Source organism: Heterodontus francisci, chromosome 29, assembly GCF_036365525.1.
Source record: "Heterodontus francisci isolate sHetFra1 chromosome 29, sHetFra1.hap1, whole genome shotgun sequence".
Taxonomy (NCBI): domain Eukaryota; kingdom Metazoa; phylum Chordata; class Chondrichthyes; order Heterodontiformes; family Heterodontidae; genus Heterodontus; species Heterodontus francisci.
Genome location: NC_090399.1, coordinates 15,872,312 through 15,894,650, shown reverse-complemented (window position 1 = coordinate 15,894,650; position 22,339 = coordinate 15,872,312). Strand labels below are relative to the sequence as shown.

Below are 22,339 nucleotides of genomic sequence, written 5' to 3'. Positions count from 1 at the left end.
AAAAAGTGTTTTCCCCCCTCCCCCTGCCCTGATAATTTCACTCCTCCTGCCCCCCCTCCCCACCAGTGTCACGCCTTGGAACTCCGAATGGGAGTTGTGGCCGGCAGCCGGAATGTCGGAGTGGGATGGCCGCCGGGACAAGGTAAGTTCATTTGCATGCATTAACCTTCATTACCATATTGAAATGAAGGCCCCGCGCGCCGACCAGCCGGGGGGGCGGGGCCACACCGAGGCCTTGCAGCCGCCGGTAAAATGCGGCAGGGCCTTCTCGGCGTCGGGGGTCGTGGCGAGCCTCTCCCAGAAGAATTTTCCGGGCCCCCCTCACCACGACCCCTGCCGCCGGAGACCTTATAAAATTCCGGCCTATCTGGCTATTTATCACATTGATGTTTGTGCGAGCTTGCTGGGTGCAAATTGGCTGCCGTGCTTCTGACATGACAACAGTGACTCCACTCAACAAAGTTCCTCATTGACTGTAAAACGCTTTGGGGCAGCTCGAGGCTCTGGAAGGCACTGCACAAATTTTTGGTTGGGAGATTTTACGCTGTTAAAGCTGTTTAAAACTAAGCTGTTGTTTCCCACACTGGATAGGACTCCGAGGCATCCAAGGTGCATTCCTTAAACCCAGCCAAGCAGAATTAGGCAATGCGACGTTCTTTTAACTGGGACTGTTAATCAAACCTTTCGATATCAAGCAAGTGGAGATAACATCTATATTAATATGGAATACCCATATACCGAGTCACTGCAGAATGCTTCTTACGTGTGAGTGAGGCTCAACACATAACAGACTCCAGAGATAACAGGTCTGTTCTTGCATTGTAACTGGAGAAAATTACTGACGGATTTAAAACTGATAACAACACTGCAGCACACTGAATTTTCTATGGCCTTCTGCCGCTGCAGCGTCACAACTTTGCTGGAAGCGTGTCGAAAAAGTTGAGATGGAAGTCAGAGGCAATTCAGAGCCAGTTCCGCCCCAGTATTCTCTGCTCCTGTCCGGCAAGTACTGATTCCTGAAGGCACTGACTCCTGACGCCAGATGAAATGGGGCATCTGCAGCGTATGGGGCTATTGGATTGGCCAGGCTGGCAAATACAGGGAAAACCAGTCATGGGCTCCAAGCCCCTCGAATGGAGGCCGCCTGATATCGGCCTACTAGCTTAAGCGGACGGAGGACACATGGGGTCGGTTACAGTCTGATTCCTCCCTGCCGGATTCCCTCTGTTCCATGCACCCAGGCCATCCAATATGCACAGGAACATCTGCCCTATTGAATGTCAGCAGGCTATTGTACCATGAATGGCATCACAGCCGAGCCTTTATTTTTAATTCATTCAGGGGATGTGGGTGTCACTGGCCAGGCCAGCATTTATTGCCCATCCCTAATTGCCCTTGAGAAGGTGGTGGTGAGCTGCCTTCTTGAACCGCTGCAGCCCATGTGGGGTAGGTACACCCACAGTGCTGTTAGGAAGGGAGTTCCAGGATTTTGACCCAGCGACAGTGAAGGAACGGCGATACAGTTCCAAGTCAGGATGGTGTGTGACTTGGAGAGGAACTTGCAGGCAGTGGTGTACCCATGTATTTGCTGCTCTTGTCCTTCCAGGCGGGAGAGGACGCGGGTTTGGAAGGTGCTGTCAAAGGAGCGTTGGTGCATTGCTGCTGTGCATCTTGTAGATGGTACACACTGCTGCCACTGTGCGTCGGTGGTGGAGGGAGTGAATGTTTGTAGATGGGGTGCCAATCAAACGGGATACTTTGTCCTGGATGGTGTTGAGCTTCTTGAGTGTTGTTGGAGCTGCACCCATCCAGGCAAGTGAAGAGTATTCCATCACACTCCTGACTTGTGCCTTGTAGATGGTGGACAGACCTTGGAGAGTCAGGAGGTGAGTTACTCGCTGCAGGATTCCTAGCCTCTGACCTGCTCTTGTAGCTACTGTATTTATATAGCTACTCCAGTTCAGTTTCTGGTCAATGGTAGCCCCTAGGATGTTGATAGTGGGGGATTCAGCGATGATAATGCCGTTGAATGTCAAGGGCAGATAGTTAGATTCTCTCTTGTTGGAGGTGGCCATTGCCTGGCACTTGTGTGGCGTGAATGTTACTTGCCACTTATCAGCCCAAGCCTGGATATTGTCCAGGTCTTGCTGCATTTCTACACGGACTGCTTCAGTATCTGAGGAGTCACGAATGGTGCTGAACATTGTGCAATCATCAGCGAATCCCCACTTCTGACCTTATGATTGCAGGAAGGTCATCGATGAAGCAGCTGAAGATGGTTGGGCCGAGGACACTACCCTGAGGAACTCCTGCAGTGATGTCCTGGAACTGAGATGATTGACCTCCAATAACCACAACCATCTTCCTTTGCGCTAGGTATGACTCCAACCAGCGGAGAGTTTTCCCCCTGATTCCCATTGACTCCAGTTTTGCTACTCAGTTGAAATCAACAGACAACCATGTGGGTGGGGAGGTCACTCAATAATAGTTAGAAGCCACTTCGAACGTAGGCAATAAGAGCAGGAGTAGGCCATTCGGCCCCTCAAGCCTGCTCCGCCATTCAGTAAGATCATGGCTGATCATCTATCTGAACTCCATTTTCCCGCCCTATCCCACATCCCTTGATTCCCATAGTGTCCAAAAATCTATTGATCTTAGCCTTGAATATGCACAGTGACCGAGCATCCACTTCACTCTGGGGTAGAGAATTCCTTAAGATTCACAACCCTCTGAGTGCATAAATTTCTCCTCATCTCAGTCCTAAATGGCCGACCCCTTATCCTCAGACTAGCTCTCGACTATCCAGCCAGGGGAAACAGTCGCTCAGCATCTACCCTGTCAAGCCCTCTCAGAATTTTCACCACTCAATGGCCTTGAGGTGAATTGCAGTAACCTGGCTGTCACTGTGAGGGTACAGTAGTGCAGTGTTTACGTTACTGGACCAATAAGTCAGAAAGAACATGAGTTCAAACTCCACCCATGGCCATGTGAGAGTTGAGCTTTACAAAAAAAAAGTCTGGAGATGAACTAGTGGTCTCAGTAAAGGTAAAAATAAAGCCTTTGGATTGTCATAAGAAAAACTTAACTGGCTCACGAATGTGCCTGAGGGAAGGAATCTGCTTGTCCTAACCCAGTCCACTCTATATATGTCCATCGTTGTACACCAATGTGGCTGACTTTTAACTGCCCTCTGAAGTGGCCTAGCAAAGCACTTGATTGTATCAAACCCTGTCCACATTGCCTTCTGAGCTCAGTGGAAGGCAAACTCGGGCATCTGCCCTCAGTGCAGCGCCCACGTGGGCTAAAATTGGGCTTCAACTGTTAGCCGTGTTGTCTCACAATCAACTTCAGCACCGCAAAAATGTATTGACTGGAGCACGGGGCAGTTAACAAAGCCACAACCTGAAAGGGTTCAGGTGTCAGCTGTGGCTTAGTGGTAGCACGTTTGCCTCTGAGAGAGTCTGCCCTCTCAGGTGAGTGTAAAAGATCCTGAGGCACCATTTTGAAGAAGAGCAGAGGAGTTCTCCCCAGTGCCCTGGGTCCAATACATATCCCTCAACCAACACCACTTAAAAAGAACAGATTATCTGATCATTATCACTTTGCCCTTTGTGGGAGCTTGCTGTGCGCACATTGGGGCTGCTGCTTTTACGACATCACAACAGCGATTGCACTTCAAAAAGTACTTCATTGCCTGTAATTGAGGACTTGAGGTTGTGAAAGGCACCATATAAATGCAAGTCTTTTAACAGCAGTGAACAACAACACATTGCACTTATACAGCGCCTTTAATGAAACAAAGCGTCACAGGAACCTAATCAACCAAAATCAGATACAAAGCCACATAAGGTGAGCAAGAGGCTAGAATTGGAGCACAAATACCTCGGAGGGTTTGAGTGCTGGATAGGGAGGGGTGAGACAGTGGAGAGATTTGAAAGTGAAAGGTAGCATTGGACCAGTAGGTTTCTCACCATTTCCATTAGCAAGTAGAACTTTGCCATTCTTATACCAGGTAATGTTCCCAACGGGATAACCGTCCTTCGCAATACACTTCCCAATCTGCAGAAAAGAGGCACAAAATTGAAGGCAAGCTGAGCAAACGATAAAAAGAGTGCTTTTTGAGTTCATTTTGGGCTCATTAAGGAGGAGGATGTTGGCCAAGGGGAAATGGGGAATGGACAACCTTCATTTAACTGACCTGTCACAGACCTGACCTCTGCCAGGTATATTGGCTAATGGCGAGGTCAACCAGTTTGCTTTCAGCTGGCAAGTGCATGCTCCACTATGGGGGCATCTCGGGATCAGGTACAGTGAGGGAGGGCGTAGGAATAGCTGTGCTGGCCAAGCTACTCATTGAGCAACCAGTGCCACTGGCCGAAGGGAAAATGTTTAGATGTCCCTTTCAGGACAATCAATCTCCAAAGTGAGCGTTGGTCCTCTCGAAAGTGAGCCTGGGGAATTAATAATGGACAATAAAGAGATGGCAGATGAATTGAACAGATATTTTTCATTGGTCTTCACTACTGAGAATTCAAGTAGCATCTCAGTATTAGCTGTAAATCAGGAAATAGAAGGGAGGAACTCAAGAAAATTACAATCACCAGGGAAGTGGTACTGAACAAATTGTTGGCTGCCAAGTTCCTGGTTCTTGATGGACTTCATCCTTGGGTGTTGAAAGAAGCGGCTAGTGAGATAGTTGATGCGTTAAGTTTTAATTTTCCAAAATTCCCTAGATTCGGGGAAGGTTCCATTAGATTTGAAAATACTGAATGAAACTCCTTTATTCAAAAAGGGAGGGAGACAGAAAGCAGGAAACTACAGACTAGTTAGCTTAACATCTGTCTTAGGGTAAATGTTAGAAGCTATTATTAAAGACGTTATAGCAGGGCATTTTGAAAAATTCAAGGTAATCAGGCAGAGTCAACATGGACTTGTGAAAGGGAAATCATGTTTAACCAACTTATTGGAGTTCTTTGAGGGAGTTACATGTGTTGTGGATAAAGGGGAACCGGTGGATGTATTGTACTTAGATTTCCAGAAGGCATTTGATAAGGTGCCACATCAAAGGTTATTGCAGAAAATAAAGGCTCACGGTGTAGGGGGTAACATATTGGCATGGATAGAAGATTGGCTAGCTAACAGGAAACAGAGAGTAGGCATAAATGGGTCATTTTCTGGTTGGCAAGATGTAACGAATGGTGTGCCACAGGGTAAAGGTCTGCAAAGGAAACCCGACCAAGCCCGAATGTCAGACCCGGATGTCCAACCCGAGCTGGCCCGAACCCGACACATGTCGTCGGGACCTGTTGGGGTCAGGTCGGGTAGCAGGCCTTTACCCATGTACTGATGTAAAGGCCTTGGTACCCAACCTGACCCCGACGGGATCCGACGACACGTGTCGGGTTCAGGCTGGGTCATGTCGGGCTTCCAGCTCCAGCATTCGGACTGGGATCGGGTTTCCTTTGCACACCTTTACCACAGGGATCTGTGCTGGGTCTCAACTTTTTACAATTTCTATAAATGACTTAGATGAAGGGACCGCAGGTATGGTTGCTATATTTGTTGATGACACAAAGATAGGTAGGAAAGTAACTTGAGAAGAGGACATAACTGGGCTACAAAGGGATATTGGATTGATTAAGTGAGTGAGCAAAGACCTGGCAAATGGAGTATAATGTGGGGAAGTGTGAAATTGCCCACTTTGGCAGGAAGAATAAAAAAGAAGCATATTATCTAAATGGTGAGAGATTGCAGAGCTCTGAGATGCAGAGGGATCTGGGTGTTCTCGTGCATGGATTACAAAAGGTTAGTTACAGCACGTAATAAGGAAAGCTAATAGACTGTGACTGTGTGGGTTTCCGCCGGGTGCTCCGGTTTCCTCTCACAGCCAAAGACTTGCAGGTTGATAGGTAAATTGGCCATTATAAATTTCCCCTAGTGTAGGTAGGTGGTAGGAGAATTGAGGGATGTGGTAGGGAATATGGGATTAATGTAGGATTAGTATAAATGGGTGGTTGATGGTTGGCACAGATTCGGTGGGCCGAAGGGCCTGTTTCAGTGCTGTATCTCTCTATGAGAATGTTACTGTTTATCATGAGGGGAATTGAATACAAAAGTAGGGAGGTTATGCTTCAGTCATACAGGACATTGGTGAGACCACATTTGGTACAGTACTGGTCTCCTTATTTAAGGAAGGATGTAAATGCGTTGGAGACAGTACAGAGAAGGTTTACTAGACTAATACTGGAATGGGCAGGCTGTCTGATGAGGAAAGTTTGGACAGGCTAGACTTGTATCACTGGAATTTAGAAGAGTAAGAGAAAACTTGATTGAAACATATAAGATCCTGAGGGGTCTTGACAGGGTGGATGTGGAAAGGGTGATTCCCCTTGTGGGCAAATCTAGAAATAAGGGGTTGCCCATTTAAGACAGAGATGAGGAGAAATTTTTTCTCTCAGAGGGTCGTGAGTCTTTGGAACTCTCTTTCACAAAAGGCAGTGGAAGCAGAGTCTTTGAATATTTTTAAGGCAGAGGTAGATAGATTCTTGATAGGCAAGGGGGTGGAAGGTTATCGGGGGTAGGTGGAAATGTGGAATAATCAGATCAGCCATGAGTTTATTGAATGGCAGAGCAGGCACGAAGGGATGAGTGGCCTACTCCAACTCCTAATTTGTATGTTCGCATGTTCGTACATATGTTCATATGTTCGTACATATGTTCGTATGATCCATCAATTAGTCAGAGACATGAGGTGAGGAAAACACCAGTGATGGAGAGCTTTGGTCCAAAGTTATTTCTTCCTCCAATGTATTGCTACACTTATCATACGTCGTGTCTCAAACTCCTCATGTACTATATCCCAAAATGTTACTTTCTGAAAGAAATCTCCCTAATTTCCCTCGAATGAATCAACACTAACTTCTTCCACTGTCTCCCTAGGCAGCCTGTTACATGCTCTGTCAATAGGACAGGTAGGTCTGATTGCAAACATTCGCCCACACTGAGGCAGGAATTCACAAGCGATTACATTGCAGTTCACTGTCGCAACCAGAATCCCAAACCAGCCCATCTGAAAATATCACTACCTCAGAATGTGTTCCAGCGGTAAACGTCAAGTAGCTTTCTATCAGCTCAGGTTTGGTGGGAGACTCTGCAAATGAACATAGTTATGTTAGCCCTCAGCTGCACAGAGTCTGTCACAGTTACCACAGCACTTCCACAGTTCTCCAAAATGTTACAGACGACAACAGAAAACCCATTGCAGATGTTGTAGATAGCAATTTATCTACCCATTATTTTATCTATTTATTTACTGATCATTCTATCTATATGTCTGTCCATCCGTCCAGCGTAGAAACTACCTATGAGGACGAAAGGAAGCTACAAAGGGATAGCGATAAGCCAGTGAAATGGTCAAAAATGTTGCAGATGGAATTCAATGCTGAAAGTATGAGGTGATATATTATAGTTAAATAAAAGTAATAACTATACTCTAAATGGCAGAATGTTGAGTAATGTGGTAACTCTGCTTCTTTCTCCACAGATGCTGCCTGACCTGCCGAGTATTTCCAGCACTTTCGGTTTTTATTTCAGATTTCCAGCATCTGCAGTATTTCGCTTTTATTTTCGTGTAATTTGGAGGTTCAGGTTCATGGGACATTAGAAGCAGCTCCGCAAGTGGATAAAGAGATTTAAAAAAAGCTAACGAAATACTGAGATTCATGGCAAGATATACAGAATATAAAAGTCGAGACGTAAGAGTGCATCAGTGTAAAACCTTGAGCAAGACAATAATTGGGCTACTGTGTGGTTTTGGGCTCTACGCTAGAGGAAGGATATTGAGGCAAGAGAGAGTGAACAGCACAGATTCTCTAGGATGCTGTCTGGCACGAGGAAGTACCAATACAAAGAAATTGGGACTGTTGGTTGGAACATAGAAGATTATTTGATAGAGGTATGTCAAATTGTCAAGGGATGGGACAGAGTAGATAGAAGCAGACTGTTTGCAGTTATTGAGGGTGTTAGAACGAGGGGCATAGATTAAATGTGAGAGATTTAGAACAGGAAGCAGGAGATTTTTTTTTTTTTTACACGCGGAGAACGTAGGAACAGGAGTAGGCCATTCAGCCCCTCGAGCCTGGTCTGTCATTCAATGGCAGATCAGAGGACGGCACAGCTGGAGCTAGTGATTGAACAGAGTGAGAGGAGGTAGGGAGGAGGATGAGTGCGTTTGAATTGAAATGTTCAAGACTGAGATCGACAGGTATTTATTGGGTAAGGGTGTCAAGGCTTATGGTGTAAAGGCAGGTAAATGGATTTGAGTTACAGAGCAGTCATGATTTAACAGCAGTGGAGAATAGGCTCAAGGAGTGAACCGACCTCCTGTTCATATGTTCCTATTTAGAACAAGGGAACAAAGCTTAGAGGAATAGTGACAATACCTGTATGAATAAAACAATGAGAGAGAGAGACAGGAAAAATTGCAATGGAGGGAATATAGAAGGTAGAGGAGAGAGGGTATATCTACCATATGAGAAGCTGCTTTATTTATTTTTATTTTATTTAGAGATACAGCACTGAAACAGGCCCTTCAGCCCACTGAGTCTGTGCCGACCATCAACCACCCATTTATACTAATCTTACATTAATCCCATTACCCTCTCATATCACCACCTTCCCCCTACCTATATTAGGGGTAATTTATAATGGCCAATTTACCTATCAACCTGCAAGTCTTTGGCTGTGGGAAGAAACCAGAGCACCCGGCGAAAAACCATGCAGTCACAGGGAGAACTTGCAAACTCCGCACAGGCAGTACCCAGAATTGAACCTGGGTCGCTGGAGCTGTGAGGCTGCGGTGCTAACCACTGCATCACTGTGCCACGCTAGCCACTGCACCCTGTGCTTCTTACATCATGGCTGTAATGTGAGAGGAACAAGACAACACAAGCACATGGGAACAGGCTCTCGATCCGCTATTCAATTCGGTTGGTAATGATCCACATCTTAACTCCATCCACCTGCCGTGGTTTCATAACTGTCCGATTGCCTTGCTTAACCAAAATCTATCCATCTCAGTTTTAACATCAGCCTCAAAGCTTTTGGTGGAGAGAGTCAGTTTTGTTAGCGTAGCCTCCCGGATATGGGAGTATTTAAAGATTGGCAGAGTTTTGAGACGGTTAATGGGCGCTCAGTGTACCAGTGGCAACCACCTTCTTTCAGAGCAAGCGAGGAGTGGTACTCACTGAAGACCGAGACATTGACCACAGAGTGGTGCTCCAAGCCGTTCTTCACCACTTGACATTTGAACTCTCCCTCATCCTCGATGCCCATGGATCTGACGAGCAGCGTCCCGTTCCCCAGCACCTCGAACTGGCCCGTGTCGGTCAGCGTCTTCACTCCCCTTACCACAGCGATCTTCTCCCACTGCTCCGTGGAGCTTGTTTTCTGGTAGAGAAAGGCAGAAGCAAGGAGAGGTTAAGGATGATGAAAGCCTTCTCACTGACGCGGTGATTTTCCTTGATGCGTGAAGGACCAGAATACAACAAAGCAACGATAACTTGCATTTGTCTGGCGCCCGTAACGGAGTAGAACCCCCCTCCCCCATAGGTGCTTCGCAGGAGCGATTATCAAACAAAATTTGACACGGTGCCACATAAGGAGATTTTTTTTTTTGTATTCGTTCTGAGATGTGGGCGTCACTGGCTAGGCCAGCATTTGTGCCCATCTGTAATTTCCCTTGAACTGAGCGGCTTGCTAGGCCATTTCAGAGGGCATGTAAGAGTCAACCACATTGCTGTGGGTCTGAAGTCACATGCAGGCCAGACCAGGTAAGGACAGCAGATTTCCTTCCCTAAAGGAAATTAGCGAACCAGAGGGGTTTTTACAACAATCGACAATGGTTTCATGGTCACCTTTAGACTAGCTTTTAATTCCAGATTTATTAATTGAATTCAAATTTCACCATCTGCCGTGGTGGGATATTAGGACAGGTCAAAGAGGTGGGTTTTAAGGGGTGCCTAAAGGGAGGAGAGAGAGGCGGAGAGGTTTAGGGAAGGAATTCCAGTGTAGCAGTGAGAGCAGATTGCCAGCCCTGCCAAATTGAAATCCCCCCCAGTGGCATAAACACCATCACCAGAAACAGAAACGAAGCAGCCTGTTGGCAGGTGAGTCACTAGAATTTTTTCCGATTTTACACACAGCATTTGCAGCCCAGGTTCTGTAAGAAATACTTGCATTTGTATCGCGCCTTTACGATCTCAGGGCACCCCAAAGAGCTTTACAGCCAATGCAGTACTTTTTAAAGTGTAGTAATGTGGGAAACACAGCAAGTAATTTGTGTATAGCAAGATCCCACAAACAGCAGTGAGATAACGAACTGATAATCTGTGTCCGGGGGTTACTGGTTGAGGGATAAACATTGGTGAGCACACTGGGGAGGACTCCCCTGCTTGTATTTGAAATAGTGCCATGGAATCATCTACGTCCACATGAGAGGGTGGATGAAGCCTCTGTTTAACATCTCATCTGAAAGGTGGCACCTCTGACAGTGGAGCCCTCCCTCAGTACTGCACTGAAAGTCTCAGCTTAGATTAAGCGGCTCAGATCTTTCGAGTGGGACTTGACCCCAAAACCTTCTGATCCAGAGGCGAAAAGTTTGCCACTGTCAGGCAAACCCCCCCCACCTGCCAAGACTAAGGCACACATTATTTCGCCACATGAACAGAAACTTAAAATCGCAAGCCCTGAGTGGAAGGACATTTACATAATACCAGACAATGTTGAAACAATGGGGACCCCAACAGTTGCTTCCCAATACACAGATGTGGCCAGACCAGTTTTAGTCACATGACTATAGCTGTTGCAGAGAATTTGCACTTCCCACAAAGGATTTTTGAAGAGACTGTTCCATATAAGGAGCTAGTCACATGACTAGTCTGCTGGGCAACTTGGGAGTTTTTTTTGAATTTGAACTCTCAAAAAAGGGGATTTGAGGGCAGAATGCCGTGTGCTTCTGGAACTGAAGCAAAAACATCTCCTGCCCGCCTGACATCCTGCTCATCTCTCAGGGAACTAAAACCATTGAAGACATGAAACTCAAGGAGAGAAAGGTTTGCCACGTGAACAAAGTTTTAAAAAGATTACTGGGCCCTAATGAAATGCAAGAATATAACTTCAATCAAGAACTACAGTGAGCTCGAGAAACAGTAACAACATATTGCCTCAAACTGCTCTACTTATCTTTTCTCCTGCTCTTTTCTACTCCTATCTGCGTGTTTATATCACGTGTGCATGCTAGCGTGAGCGCGTCACATATCCGTAGGTGTGAATCATATTAAAGGTTAAGCTGAAGAACAAAGAACAGTACAGCACAGGAACAGGCCATTCGGCCCTCTAAGCCTTGATGCCTGCCTAAACTAACACCTTCTGCACTTCCGGGGCCCATATCCCTCTATTCCCTTCCTATTCATATATTTGTCAAGATGTCTCTTAAACGTCACTATCGTATCTGCTTCCACCACCTCACCTGGCAGCAAGTTCCAGGCACTCACCACCCTCTGTGTAAAAATATTGCCTCGCACATCCCCTCTAAACTTTGCCCCTCGCACCTTAAACCTATGTCCCCTAGTAACTGACTCTTCCACCCTGGGAAAAAGCTTCTGACTATCCACTCTGTCCATGCCACTCATAACTTTGTAAACCTCTATCATGTCGCCCCTCCACCTCCGTCGTTCCAGTGAAAACAATCCGAGTTTTTCCAACCTCTCCTCATAGCTAATGCCCTCCAGACCAGGCAACATCCTGGTAAACCTCCTCTGTACCCTCTCCAAAGCCTCCACGTCCTTCTGGTAGTGTGGCGACCAGAATTGCACGTAATATTCTAAGTGTGGCCTAACTAAGGTTCTGTACAAAAACAAGAAATGCTGGATTCACTCAGCAGGTCTGGCAGCATCTGTGGAAAGAGAAGCAGAGTTAACGTTTCGGGTCAGTGACCCTTCTTCGGAACTCTGAACTTCTTCAGTCTGCCATGCGGGACCTTGTCAAAGGCTTTACTAAAGTCCATATAGACAACATCCACCGCCCTTCCCTCATCAATCATCTTCGTCACTTCCTTAAAAAACTCAATCAAATTAGTAAGACACGACCTCCCCTTCACAAAACCATGCTGTCTCTCGCTAATAAGTTTGTTTGTTTCCAAGGTTCTGTACAGCTGCAACATGACTTGCCAATTTTTATACTCTATGCCCTGACCGATGAAGGCAAGCATGTCGTATGCCTTCTTGACTACCTTATCCACCTGTGTTGCCACTTTCAGTGACCTGTGGACCTGTATGCCCAGATCTCTCTGCCTGTCAATACTCCTAAGGGTTCTGCCATTTACTGTATACCTCCCACCTGCATTAGACCTTCCAAAATGCATTACCTCACATTTGTCAGGATTAAACTCCATCTGCCATTTCTCGGTCCAAGTCTCCAACCGATCTATATCCTGCTGTATCCTCTGACAATCCTCATCATTATCCGCAACTCCACCAACCTTTGTGTCGTCTGCAAACTTACTAATCAGACCAGCTACATTTTCCTCCAAATCATTTATATATACTACAAACAGCAAAGGTCCCAGCACTGATCCCTGCGGAAGGTCCCCACACATCCCTCCATTCAGAAAAACACCCATCCACTGTTACCCTCTGTCTTCTGTGACTGAGCCAGTTCTGTATCCATCTTGCCAGCTCACCTCTGATCCCGTGTGACTTCACCTTTTGCACCAGTCTGCCATGCGGGACCTTGTCAAAGGCTTTACTAAAGTCCATATAGACAACATCCACCGCCCTTCCCTCATCAATCATCTTCGTCACTTCCTTAAAAAACTCAATCAAATTAGTAAGACACGACCTCCCCTTCACAAAACCATGCTGTCTCTCGCTAATAAGTTTGTTTGTTTCCAAATGGGAGTAAATCCTGTCCCGAAGAATCCTCTCTAATAGTTTCCCTACCACTGACGTAAGGCTCACCGGCCTATAATTTCCTGGATTAACCTTACCACCCTTCTTAAACAAAGGAACAACATTGGCTATTTTCCAGTCCTCTGGGACCTTACCTGTAGCCAATGAGGATGCAAAGATTTCTGTCAAGGCCCCAGCAATTTCTTCCCTTGCCTCCCTCAGTATTCGAAGGTAGATCCCATCAGGCGCTGGGGACTTATCTACCTTAATGCTTTGCAAGACGCCCAACACCTCCTCCTTTTTGATAATGAGATGACTGAGACTATCTACACTGCCTTCCCTCGACTCATCATCCACCAAGTCCTTCTCCTTGGTGAATACTGATGCAAAGTACTCATTTAGTACCTCACCCATTTCCTCTGGCTCCACGCATAGATTCCCATCTCTGTCTTTGAGTGGGCCAACTCTTTCCCTGGTTACCCTCTTGCTCTTTATATATGTATAAAAAGCCTTGGGATTTTCCTTAATCCTGTTTGCCAATGACTTTTCATGACCCCTTTTAGCCCTCCTAACTCCTTGCTTAAGTTCCTTCCTACTGTCTTTATATTCCTCAAGTGCTTCATCTGTTCCTAGCCTTCCAGCCCTTACAAATGCTTCCTTTTTCTTTTTGACTAGGCTCACAATATTCCGTGTTATCCAAGCATCCCGAAACTTGCCAAACTTGTCTTTCTTCCTCACAGGAACATGCTGGTCCCGGATTCTAATCAGCTGACGTTTGAAAGACTCCCACATGTCAGATGTTGATTTACCCTCAAACAGCCGCCCCCCAATCTAAATTCTTCAGTTCCTGCCTAATATTGTTATAATTAGCCTTCCCCCAATTTAGCACCTTCACCCGAGGACTACTCTTATCCTTATCCACAAAAACCTTAAAACTTATGGAATTATGGTCACAGCTCCCGAAATGCTCCCCCACTGAAACTTTGACCACCTGGCCGGGCTCATTCCCCAATACCAGGTCCAGAACTATCTACATACTGTTTCAAGAAGCCCTCCTGGATGCTCCTCACAAATTCTGCCCCATCCAAGCCCCTCGCACTAAGTGAGTCCCAGTCAATATAGAGGAAGTTAAAATCACCCACCACTACAACCCTGTTACCTTTACATCTTTCCAAAATCTGTCTACATATCTGCTCCTCTACCTCCCGCTGGCTGTTGGGAGGCCTGTATAGTAAACCCCCAACATCGTGACTGCACCCTTCCTATTCCTGAGCTCCACCCATATTGCCTCGCTGCATGACCTCTCTGAGGTGTCCTCCCGCAGTGCATCTCACAGTAAATCTCCTGTTTCTGCTTTAAACCAAAGAAAGCCTGTTTGTGCTCAGTTATTTGCCTGATAATTGGAAACTGTGAACAAGAATTCACAAAGGGGGAGCTCAAAACACAGTGTGTTTAAAATCAAACCCTGTTACAATGCGACCAGGTGAAGACAGCAAGAGACCCACTAGACATTGCTCACCTGGTTGTAACAGCTACCCACTGAGTGAGTCCCAGAAGTAAAGCAAGAGTCGCACAGTGTTAGCCTTCGAACAATATCAATGCACGACAGCCAGAGCCACCTGGAGAGACACTTACCAGAAGCCATCGTATGATCTGTGCATTCTTCCGGTGGGGTACAGTACAGGGCAGCTGGAGTTTCGCCCCGAATACAGCAGAGACGGTTTGGGATGCGATTTCCCTTTGCCCTGTTTGATAGCAACATCATTTCAAAAAAATAATACTTTTAGTTCTAATCGCGGTCCATTTAATTAAATCCTTCTAGATTTTGTTTAATGTGTTTGGTGTGAGTCTTAATGCCATTTCCTGTAGATTGACTAAAAGGGGACGATTCACTCCTGTTTAGGTAATGTACGACCCGTGTGTGTCTCAGTGTCAGCTCCTGTACAGGTACAGTACACAGCCAGTAAAAGGGGACGATTAACTCCCGTTTAGGTAATGTACGACCCGTGTGTGTCCCAGTCTGGCCTGTATGAGACTCCAAACCCACAGCAACTTGATTGGCTTGTCATGGCCCTCCGAAAGGGCCCTCCACCTCTTCTCAGGGCAACTAAGGGACAGGCAGTAAATTCTGGGCCTCACCAGCCACACCCACATTCTAGGAAAGAAAAAGACAACTTGTTGGGATGAATGGGAGCTGAAGGTGAGTCAGAAAAACAGAAAGAAGCCGGCATGCGATAATGCAGCAGATCTGATTACTGATACCAGTAAGTCTTTCAAGATTGACACAAAGAATGTTTCTGAAATGTTTCTCTCTGCGGTGTAGGAGGGCAGCTGTGGGCCATATCAGCGCCCAATCTGTGCCTTGTCGTGCGACGCTGCTTGTTCCTTCCTCTTTCAGGCTAATCAAAGGAGATTGTGCCTGACTCAGGTCAATCATAACAGCCCCAGCCCCCTCGGATACTCAATAAGAGCCAGACAGGCGCCATCCCACTTCGGGCACCGCGCTGAGTCAGAGGGGGTGCTGTTGTTTTTACTGCACACTTTCTGAGTCCCGCCTCATCCCCTCGTCAATTGAACTGGTTACATGTGAAAACACACACACACAAAAAGCTCCTTCCCCAAAACATCTGGCCGCTGTTCACCCAACAAAGGCTGACACTGTGACCTCAGTGAGTAGCACCCTCAGCTCGGAGTCATAGAGGTCCTGGGTTCAAGTTGCACTCCAGAGACTCGAGTTCTTTTATCAAGTACAATATAGGAGAGGTAGCAGCCAATTTGCACACAGCAAGCTCCCGTGTACAGCAGCGTGATAATGACCAAATAATCTCGTTTCTCCTGCGCTGTTGGTTGAGGGATAGAGATTGACTAAGAGGACAGGGTGAGCGCCCCTGCTCTCCTTCGAACATCGACATGGGAATCTTTTGCGTTCGCCTGTGGGGACAGGCAGTGCCGCGGTTAAACATCCCATCCAAGAGCTGGCACCTCCCGGCAGTGCAGCATTCCCTTAGGGAGCCTGGATTTTGTGCTTACGTCTCTGAAGTGGGACTGGAACCCACAGCCTTGTGACTCAGAGGGAGGGAGCGAGTGCTATTCCGCGCCATGGTTGACATCGTACTGAGCATTATACCTCTGCTCTTATCCTTCAGTCTTCTTTCACCCTTTCCCATGATCCGCCTCTTTCCTTCTGAACTGTTATTTGACTATCTTTCAGCTTGTGCTACTGTCTGCTCAGCTCTCAACGGTGGTGGCTCTGTGGTAAAGTTGAAAGCCCCCTCGATGCGCCACTGCAGGGAGGTGAGGGGGGACTCAGCTCACTGAAAATCTCCGGCCAACAGCTGTAAAGCATAGGTGCGTGACAATGGAGAATTTTAAGTTGTCTGTCACTCCATGGTGGGAAATTGAACCCTGGGTCCGGCAGCGACGGGAACCACGATTCTAACCAGAAGCTCACAAAAGGACTAAATGCCAGGAGCATTTTCAGATCCATTTAAAATGTATGTGATGAATCAGATTAATGCATCAGTTAAAAGGCACTGTGCCGTTGGAAGCAGAATCATTCAGACAAGTTATTTAAACCCAAATGCTGTCAGATACCGGCAGGGTTAAGTAGCAATCCTGCTCTCATAAGCTTCGAAAAAGAAACACTGTCGGGAGACAGAGTGAGGGACTCCAAACCCAAACTATAATCCTAACCAGCACCCTCGCCCTAAATCTAACCCGCAGCATAACCAGCACCATAACCGTGACGCTAACCATGACCCAAAACCTAACCGCATCCCCAACCCTAACCCAACCCTAATCCTATCCCTAAGCATAACACACACCATAACTGTAACCCTAACCATAACCCAAAACATAACAGCATCCCTAACCCTAACCTAACACTAACTCTAACCCTAATCCTATCCATAACCATAACCTGAACCCAATCTTAACCACAATCTGAACACTAACTCTATCCCTAACCCTAATCATAACATTAACTCTATCTCAAATGCTAACCATAATTCTAACCCTAACCTTAACCACGACCCTATCCCAAACCCTAACCTTATCCCTAACCCTGTCCCTAACCCTAGCCATAACCCTAACCATAACCTAACTCTAACCCTAACCATAAATTAATGCTCTGTCTGACACTAGCCCTACCCTGCCCCTAACTCTGACCCTACCACTATCCCTATACCTAACCCAACCTCTAACCCTAAGACACCAGCATAAACAACATCAATCTTTCTATGAGAAAGGATAAATCGGCAGTGGAGTACTTACCCTGGGGAGAAGCTACAGGAGCATAAATTGAGATAAGAAGTCCACAGATCAGAACAGAAGCTGTGGCCATGCTGAGAGGAAACTGAGGAACTGAAGATGTGTTTACTAAGCGTTGCCGATTCCAGCTCAAGTACAAGATCACTTCTCCTATCAACTGGGTGCTCCTACAGGCTGCAGAGATTGGCAGTGGAGCTTCAGTGAAAGTTAACCCTTTCCTTGCTGGTCCACTTGCTGAATCAACCTTCTGCCTCTGCATCATTTATAACTTTCAGGAAAGATTGAACAGGCTGGGGCTCTTTTCCCTAGAAAAGAGAAGTTTGTGGGGTGACCAAACAGAGGGATAAGTATTGGCTCAGAACATTTGGGGAGAACTCCCCTGCTTTTCTTTGAAGTTGTGTCGCGGGACCTTTTATGTCCAACTGAGAGGGTAGACGGAGCCTTGGTTAAGACGTCTTACATGAAAGATGGCACCTCTGACAGTGCAGCTCTCCCTCAATGGAGAGGCTGGGGAGGAAAGCGGCAGATGCAAGGGAGTGGGACTAATTAAATAGCTCTTTCAAAAGGGGATCATTTTATTCTAACTTGCCAGGTGGGAAACCCAAGGGATGAGGTGGAATGCTGGTGTTACAGCCCACCTGACATTATTTGTCACTGACTTCAATGGGGAGTCAATCTAGCGATACACCCAATCTCTCAACAGAGAGCCAGCATGGACTCGATGGGATGAATAGCCTTCTTCTGTACTGACTCTACAACCTCTGGCAGTTTCCAGACAGGCAGGTATATTAAACTTCTCCCCAAAGATCCAGCACAGGCATGATGGGCCAAATGGCCTCCTTCTGTGCTTTGTTGACGGAGAAATGCTACAACATCATAGGCAGGGTTTGACAGGGCACGCAAGTTTCATACAGACATTACTGTCAAATCTTTTCATTTACAAGTCTTATGTTAGTACAATTGTCCAAAAATACATGCATGCAAATAATGCTCTCTATGTACATAGTAATAAACCTTTGCAAAAGAAGGCTGCACTGCCCCTGCTATACCAGCGTTAATAGCCTAGCTTTATGGCTGAGCTCCCCCAAGCATTAAATATTTAAAAATCAGGTATGTAAACCTGTTACCGTCTGCGCGTTTAGTTGCCAAGTTTTCACTGCGTCACTCCCTTTTCAAATTCCACAATGATTGTCTTTGTTTTAAAGATGTCCTTAGCCATTGAAATAAAATGTAAACTATGCAGAGCAGGCAACAACATGATGTAGGGAGAGCCAGTCCCCAAGCTGATTGTTTTATAGTAGATTGCTGGCGATCTATGTGGTCGTTGTTGGTGCTGCTAAGTCTGAGAGCTGAACTTTAACTCCCAAGACTTTGCTACATTTGCCCGCCCTCCAAACCTTTTAAAAGCCTCTTCAAAAGCTTCCTTCCCACCTTGTTGCTGATTAACATTTTCCCACCTCCATCCCCATCTTCATTCCCCCTTCGCTCCTTACTGCTGCTCCCTGTCTGTTCAACCCTTTGCCCTCCACTCCCTAACCCCACCAACCACCCCCCACCCCCCCACCCCCCATCTGCCAACCTCAACCCTTTGACTTCCCTGTAAAGCACATTTTCTATTAGCGCTTGCCACAGTGGTCAGGAATTTCTTCTGGATTTCTCCTACTCCGCCACCATAACCTTGTCGTAACCCACGCTTCCACTGAGTTTTTTTTTTACTTGTTCGTGGGATGTGAGCGTCGCTGGCTAGGCCATCATTTATTTATTGCCCATCCCGAATTGCCCATGAGAAGGTGGTAGTGAGCTGCCTTTGAACTGCTTCAGTACTTGTGCTGTAGTTACACCCACACTGCTGTTCGGGAGGGAGTTCCAGGATTTTAAATCCAGCGCCAGTGAAGGAACGACAGTGGTGTTGAGCCTCTTTAGTGTTGTTGGAGCTGCACCCATCCAGGCAAGTGGAGAGTGTTCCATCACACTCCTGACTTGTGCCTTGTAGATGGTGGACAGGCTTTGGGGAGTCAGGAGGTGAGTTACTCGCCGCTGAATTCCCAGTCTCTGACCAGCTCTTGTAGCAACAGTATTTATGATGGTGGAGTGCAATCAGCTCGGGGTAAATTCCTGGCCGTTGACTCTCAGCGTGAATTCCACATGGTGTTATATCTATCTGGGTGCAAAGCCACATCAACCCAGACATAGCAGCCCACTTGATTGGCACCCCATCCACCACCTTAAACATTCACTCCCTCCACTACTGACACACAGTGGCAGCAGTGTGTACCATCTACAAGATGCACTGCAGCAATGCACCAAGGCTCCTTCCACAGCACCTTCCAAACCCACGAACTCTACCACCTAGAAGGACAAGGGCAGCAGATGCATGGGAACACCACCACCTGCAAGTTCCCCTCCAAGCCACACACCATCCTGACTTGGAACTACATCACCGTTCCTTCACTGTCACTGGGTCTAAATCCTGGAACTCCCTTCCTATCAGCACTGTGGGTGTACCCACACCAGATGGACTGCAGCAGTTCAAAGGCAGCTCACCACCACCTTCTCAAGAACGGTTAGGGATGGGCAATAAATGCCAGCGATGCTCACATCCCCAAGAAAAGAACAAAAAACTGTCATCTCATCCAGAACTCTGCCATGTCCTAACTCACACCAAGCCCCGTTCATCCAGCACTCTCTGTGGTTGCTTACCTACCCTGGCTCCCGGGCCACGAGTGCCTTGATTTTAAAATTCTCATCCTTATTTTCGAATTCCTCCATGGCCTCGCCCCTCCCTTTCTCCTCCAGCTCCGCAATCCTCCGAGAAATCTGCGCTCATCTTATTCTGGCCTCTGGCGCATCTCTGATTTTAATAGCTCCCCCATTGGTGGCCGTGTCTTCAGCCATCTCGACCCTAAGCTCTGAAATTCCCTCACTAAACCTTGCCACCTTTCTCCTTTAACTTGCTCCTGAAAAACCTACCACTTTGACTAAGCTTTTGGTCACCTGCCTTCTTACATGGCTCAGTGTTAAATTATGTCTGATTATGCCCCTGCGAAGTGTCTTGGGATGTTTAATGACATTAAAGTCACCACATAAATGAAAGTTGTTGTTGAACGTATGTTAGCCTCTCACTTTTTGGCTTCATTTTAAAATCGCACTCTTAAACACTGCGTTCAAAACAGAAATTGTGTTTTTGTTCAGAGATCAGAGAGAAGCTTTTCCACTTCCTGCTGTCTTATGATAGGAATAAATGTCTGAATTTTGTTCACCCAAATGATTAAAGTTAATAGCTGGAAAAACGACAGGCTCAATTCATTCCAGGCTAGCCCTTTTTGCCAATCCCGAGTTGCTCTCAGGTAAGTGACATAGGGCTGCCTTCTTGAGCCACTGTGAGAATGATTTGATACAACTATGTCGCTTGCTCCATCACTTCAGGGGGTAGTTAAGAGTCAACCACATTGGCGTGGGATTGGAGCAACGTGTTGGTCAGACTGGGTAAGGAAGGCAGCTTTCCTTCCCCAACGGACGTCAGTCAACCAGATGGGTCTATGCGACAATCCGACAACTTCATGATCACTTTTACTGACAACTAGCTTTTTATTTCCAGATTTTTAAAAACCGAATTTAAGTTCTCAAGTTGCTACGGTGCGATTTGAGCCTACATCCTCGAAATCAGGAGCTCAGTGATATAAGCACTGCATCACTATATCCTGAGAAAGGCAGTGGGCAGGCCCGCTGAAGATTCGCAAGATTGATCCATATCCCTTAATACTCTTCCCCAACAAAAATCAATCAACGTTACCTCGGAGTTGGAAGGTCATGGGTTCAACTTCCACCTCCAGACTTGAGCACAAAATCTAGTCGTTGATGGAGCCATCATCTTCTTTTAGCCCCATTTACCTGTTCAAGTGGGCATCAAGGATTCTACGACACAATTTGAAGAGTTCTCTCAAAGTTCTAGCCAATGTTCCTCCCACAGAAACATGAACTGGTCATTGAACTCCCTCATTTACCAATTAGGCATGCTATAGCCTACCGAACTGAACAATGAGTTCAATTATTCCAGAGCATGAGTGCCCCACCCCTTTTTTTATTTCATTTTGTTTTAGTTTGATTCATCATTACACTTTTTTTTAAACCATGTGCCTGCCCACTGTTTTTTTTTTCTCATGTTTGTGCTTTTGGCTAGGGCTTTCATTATTCTGTCATTTAACACCCTCTCTGCACTAACGCTTTGTCTTTCACCACACCATTAACACACCCTTTGCCTTTGCCCCATGACCTCCTTGTCAGTTATTCTCTGTGACCCTCTGTCCTATCAACACCTTAAACTTTCTATGATTCTTTGATTCCCATTTGTTATCTCTTGCCCCACCCCCACTTTATTTGCTTAAAACCTATTACATTTCTAACCTTTGCCAGTTCTGATGAAAGGTCACTGACCTGAAACGCTAACTTTGCTTCTATCTCCACAGATGCTGCCAGACCTGCTGAGTATTTCCAGCACTTCTTGGTTTTATCTCAGATTTCCAGCATCTGCAGTATTTTACTTTTATTTTGGTCGTCGATCTCATTTGTGGGACCTTGCTGCGTGCAGATTAGTTGCCACGTTTGACCCCATGACAACAGTCGTCACATCGGGAATAAATTTGTTGATTATGAAGCACTTTGGGAAGTTTAAAACTATGAAGGTTGTTGTTCAGGTTCATGCTTTCCCATGTGACACCAATGTACAGATTTACTGTAACGTTTCACAATGTGAAATTGGATGCCTACAAACTTGATAACTTCTGCTTTTTGGTACTGGTCCCATAGAATCAGTGTTGTAAGGCAAGGGATCACAACCACTTTGTTTCTGAGAATAACCCCCTCCCATGTTATAAAAATTCCAAGGACCCACCTCCCCACCCCAATCCCATAACACAACACGGGTATTTTTTCTGTATAAACACTAGTTAGACAATTAAGCATTATATATCAATTGTTATTTTCATCTACTTCACGTCAAACTTGTAGCTAGTGCCGAGCAACAACTCTGAAAAGACGTGTTAGTATCTTTGACAAAAATCAGTAAGAAGTGGGAAATCATTAACCGAAAGGTCAAAAGTTGCACGTAGACGAAGTCCAAAAGG

The 22,339-nt window shown here is 46.2% G+C and overlaps 1 protein-coding gene across 3 annotated transcripts in view; it reads right to left on the bottom strand.

Moving 5' to 3' along the window:
* Positions 1-21,851, bottom strand: part of LOC137345954 (CD166 antigen-like) — a 60,715-nt gene extending 38,864 nt beyond the window's left edge. The window contains exons 1-6 of one of the 3 annotated variants that reach the window (XM_068009209.1): positions 18,344-18,462; positions 17,220-17,390; positions 14,583-14,692; positions 9,246-9,447; positions 7,086-7,150; positions 3,972-4,059 (exon numbers count right to left, since the gene is read on the bottom strand). In XM_068009209.1, the coding sequence (XP_067865310.1) occupies positions 3,972-4,059; positions 7,086-7,150; positions 9,246-9,447; positions 14,583-14,692; positions 17,220-17,289 (535 nt within the window). In that variant the 5' untranslated portion in view covers positions 17,290-17,390; positions 18,344-18,462. Of the gene's footprint in view, positions 1-3,971; positions 4,060-7,085; positions 7,151-9,245; positions 9,448-14,582; positions 14,693-17,219; positions 17,391-18,343; positions 18,464-21,650 lie in introns of those variants that run through there. The other 2 variants (XM_068009210.1, XM_068009211.1) reach the window with 2 other exon arrangements.
* Positions 21,852-22,339: the final 488 nt, after the last annotated feature.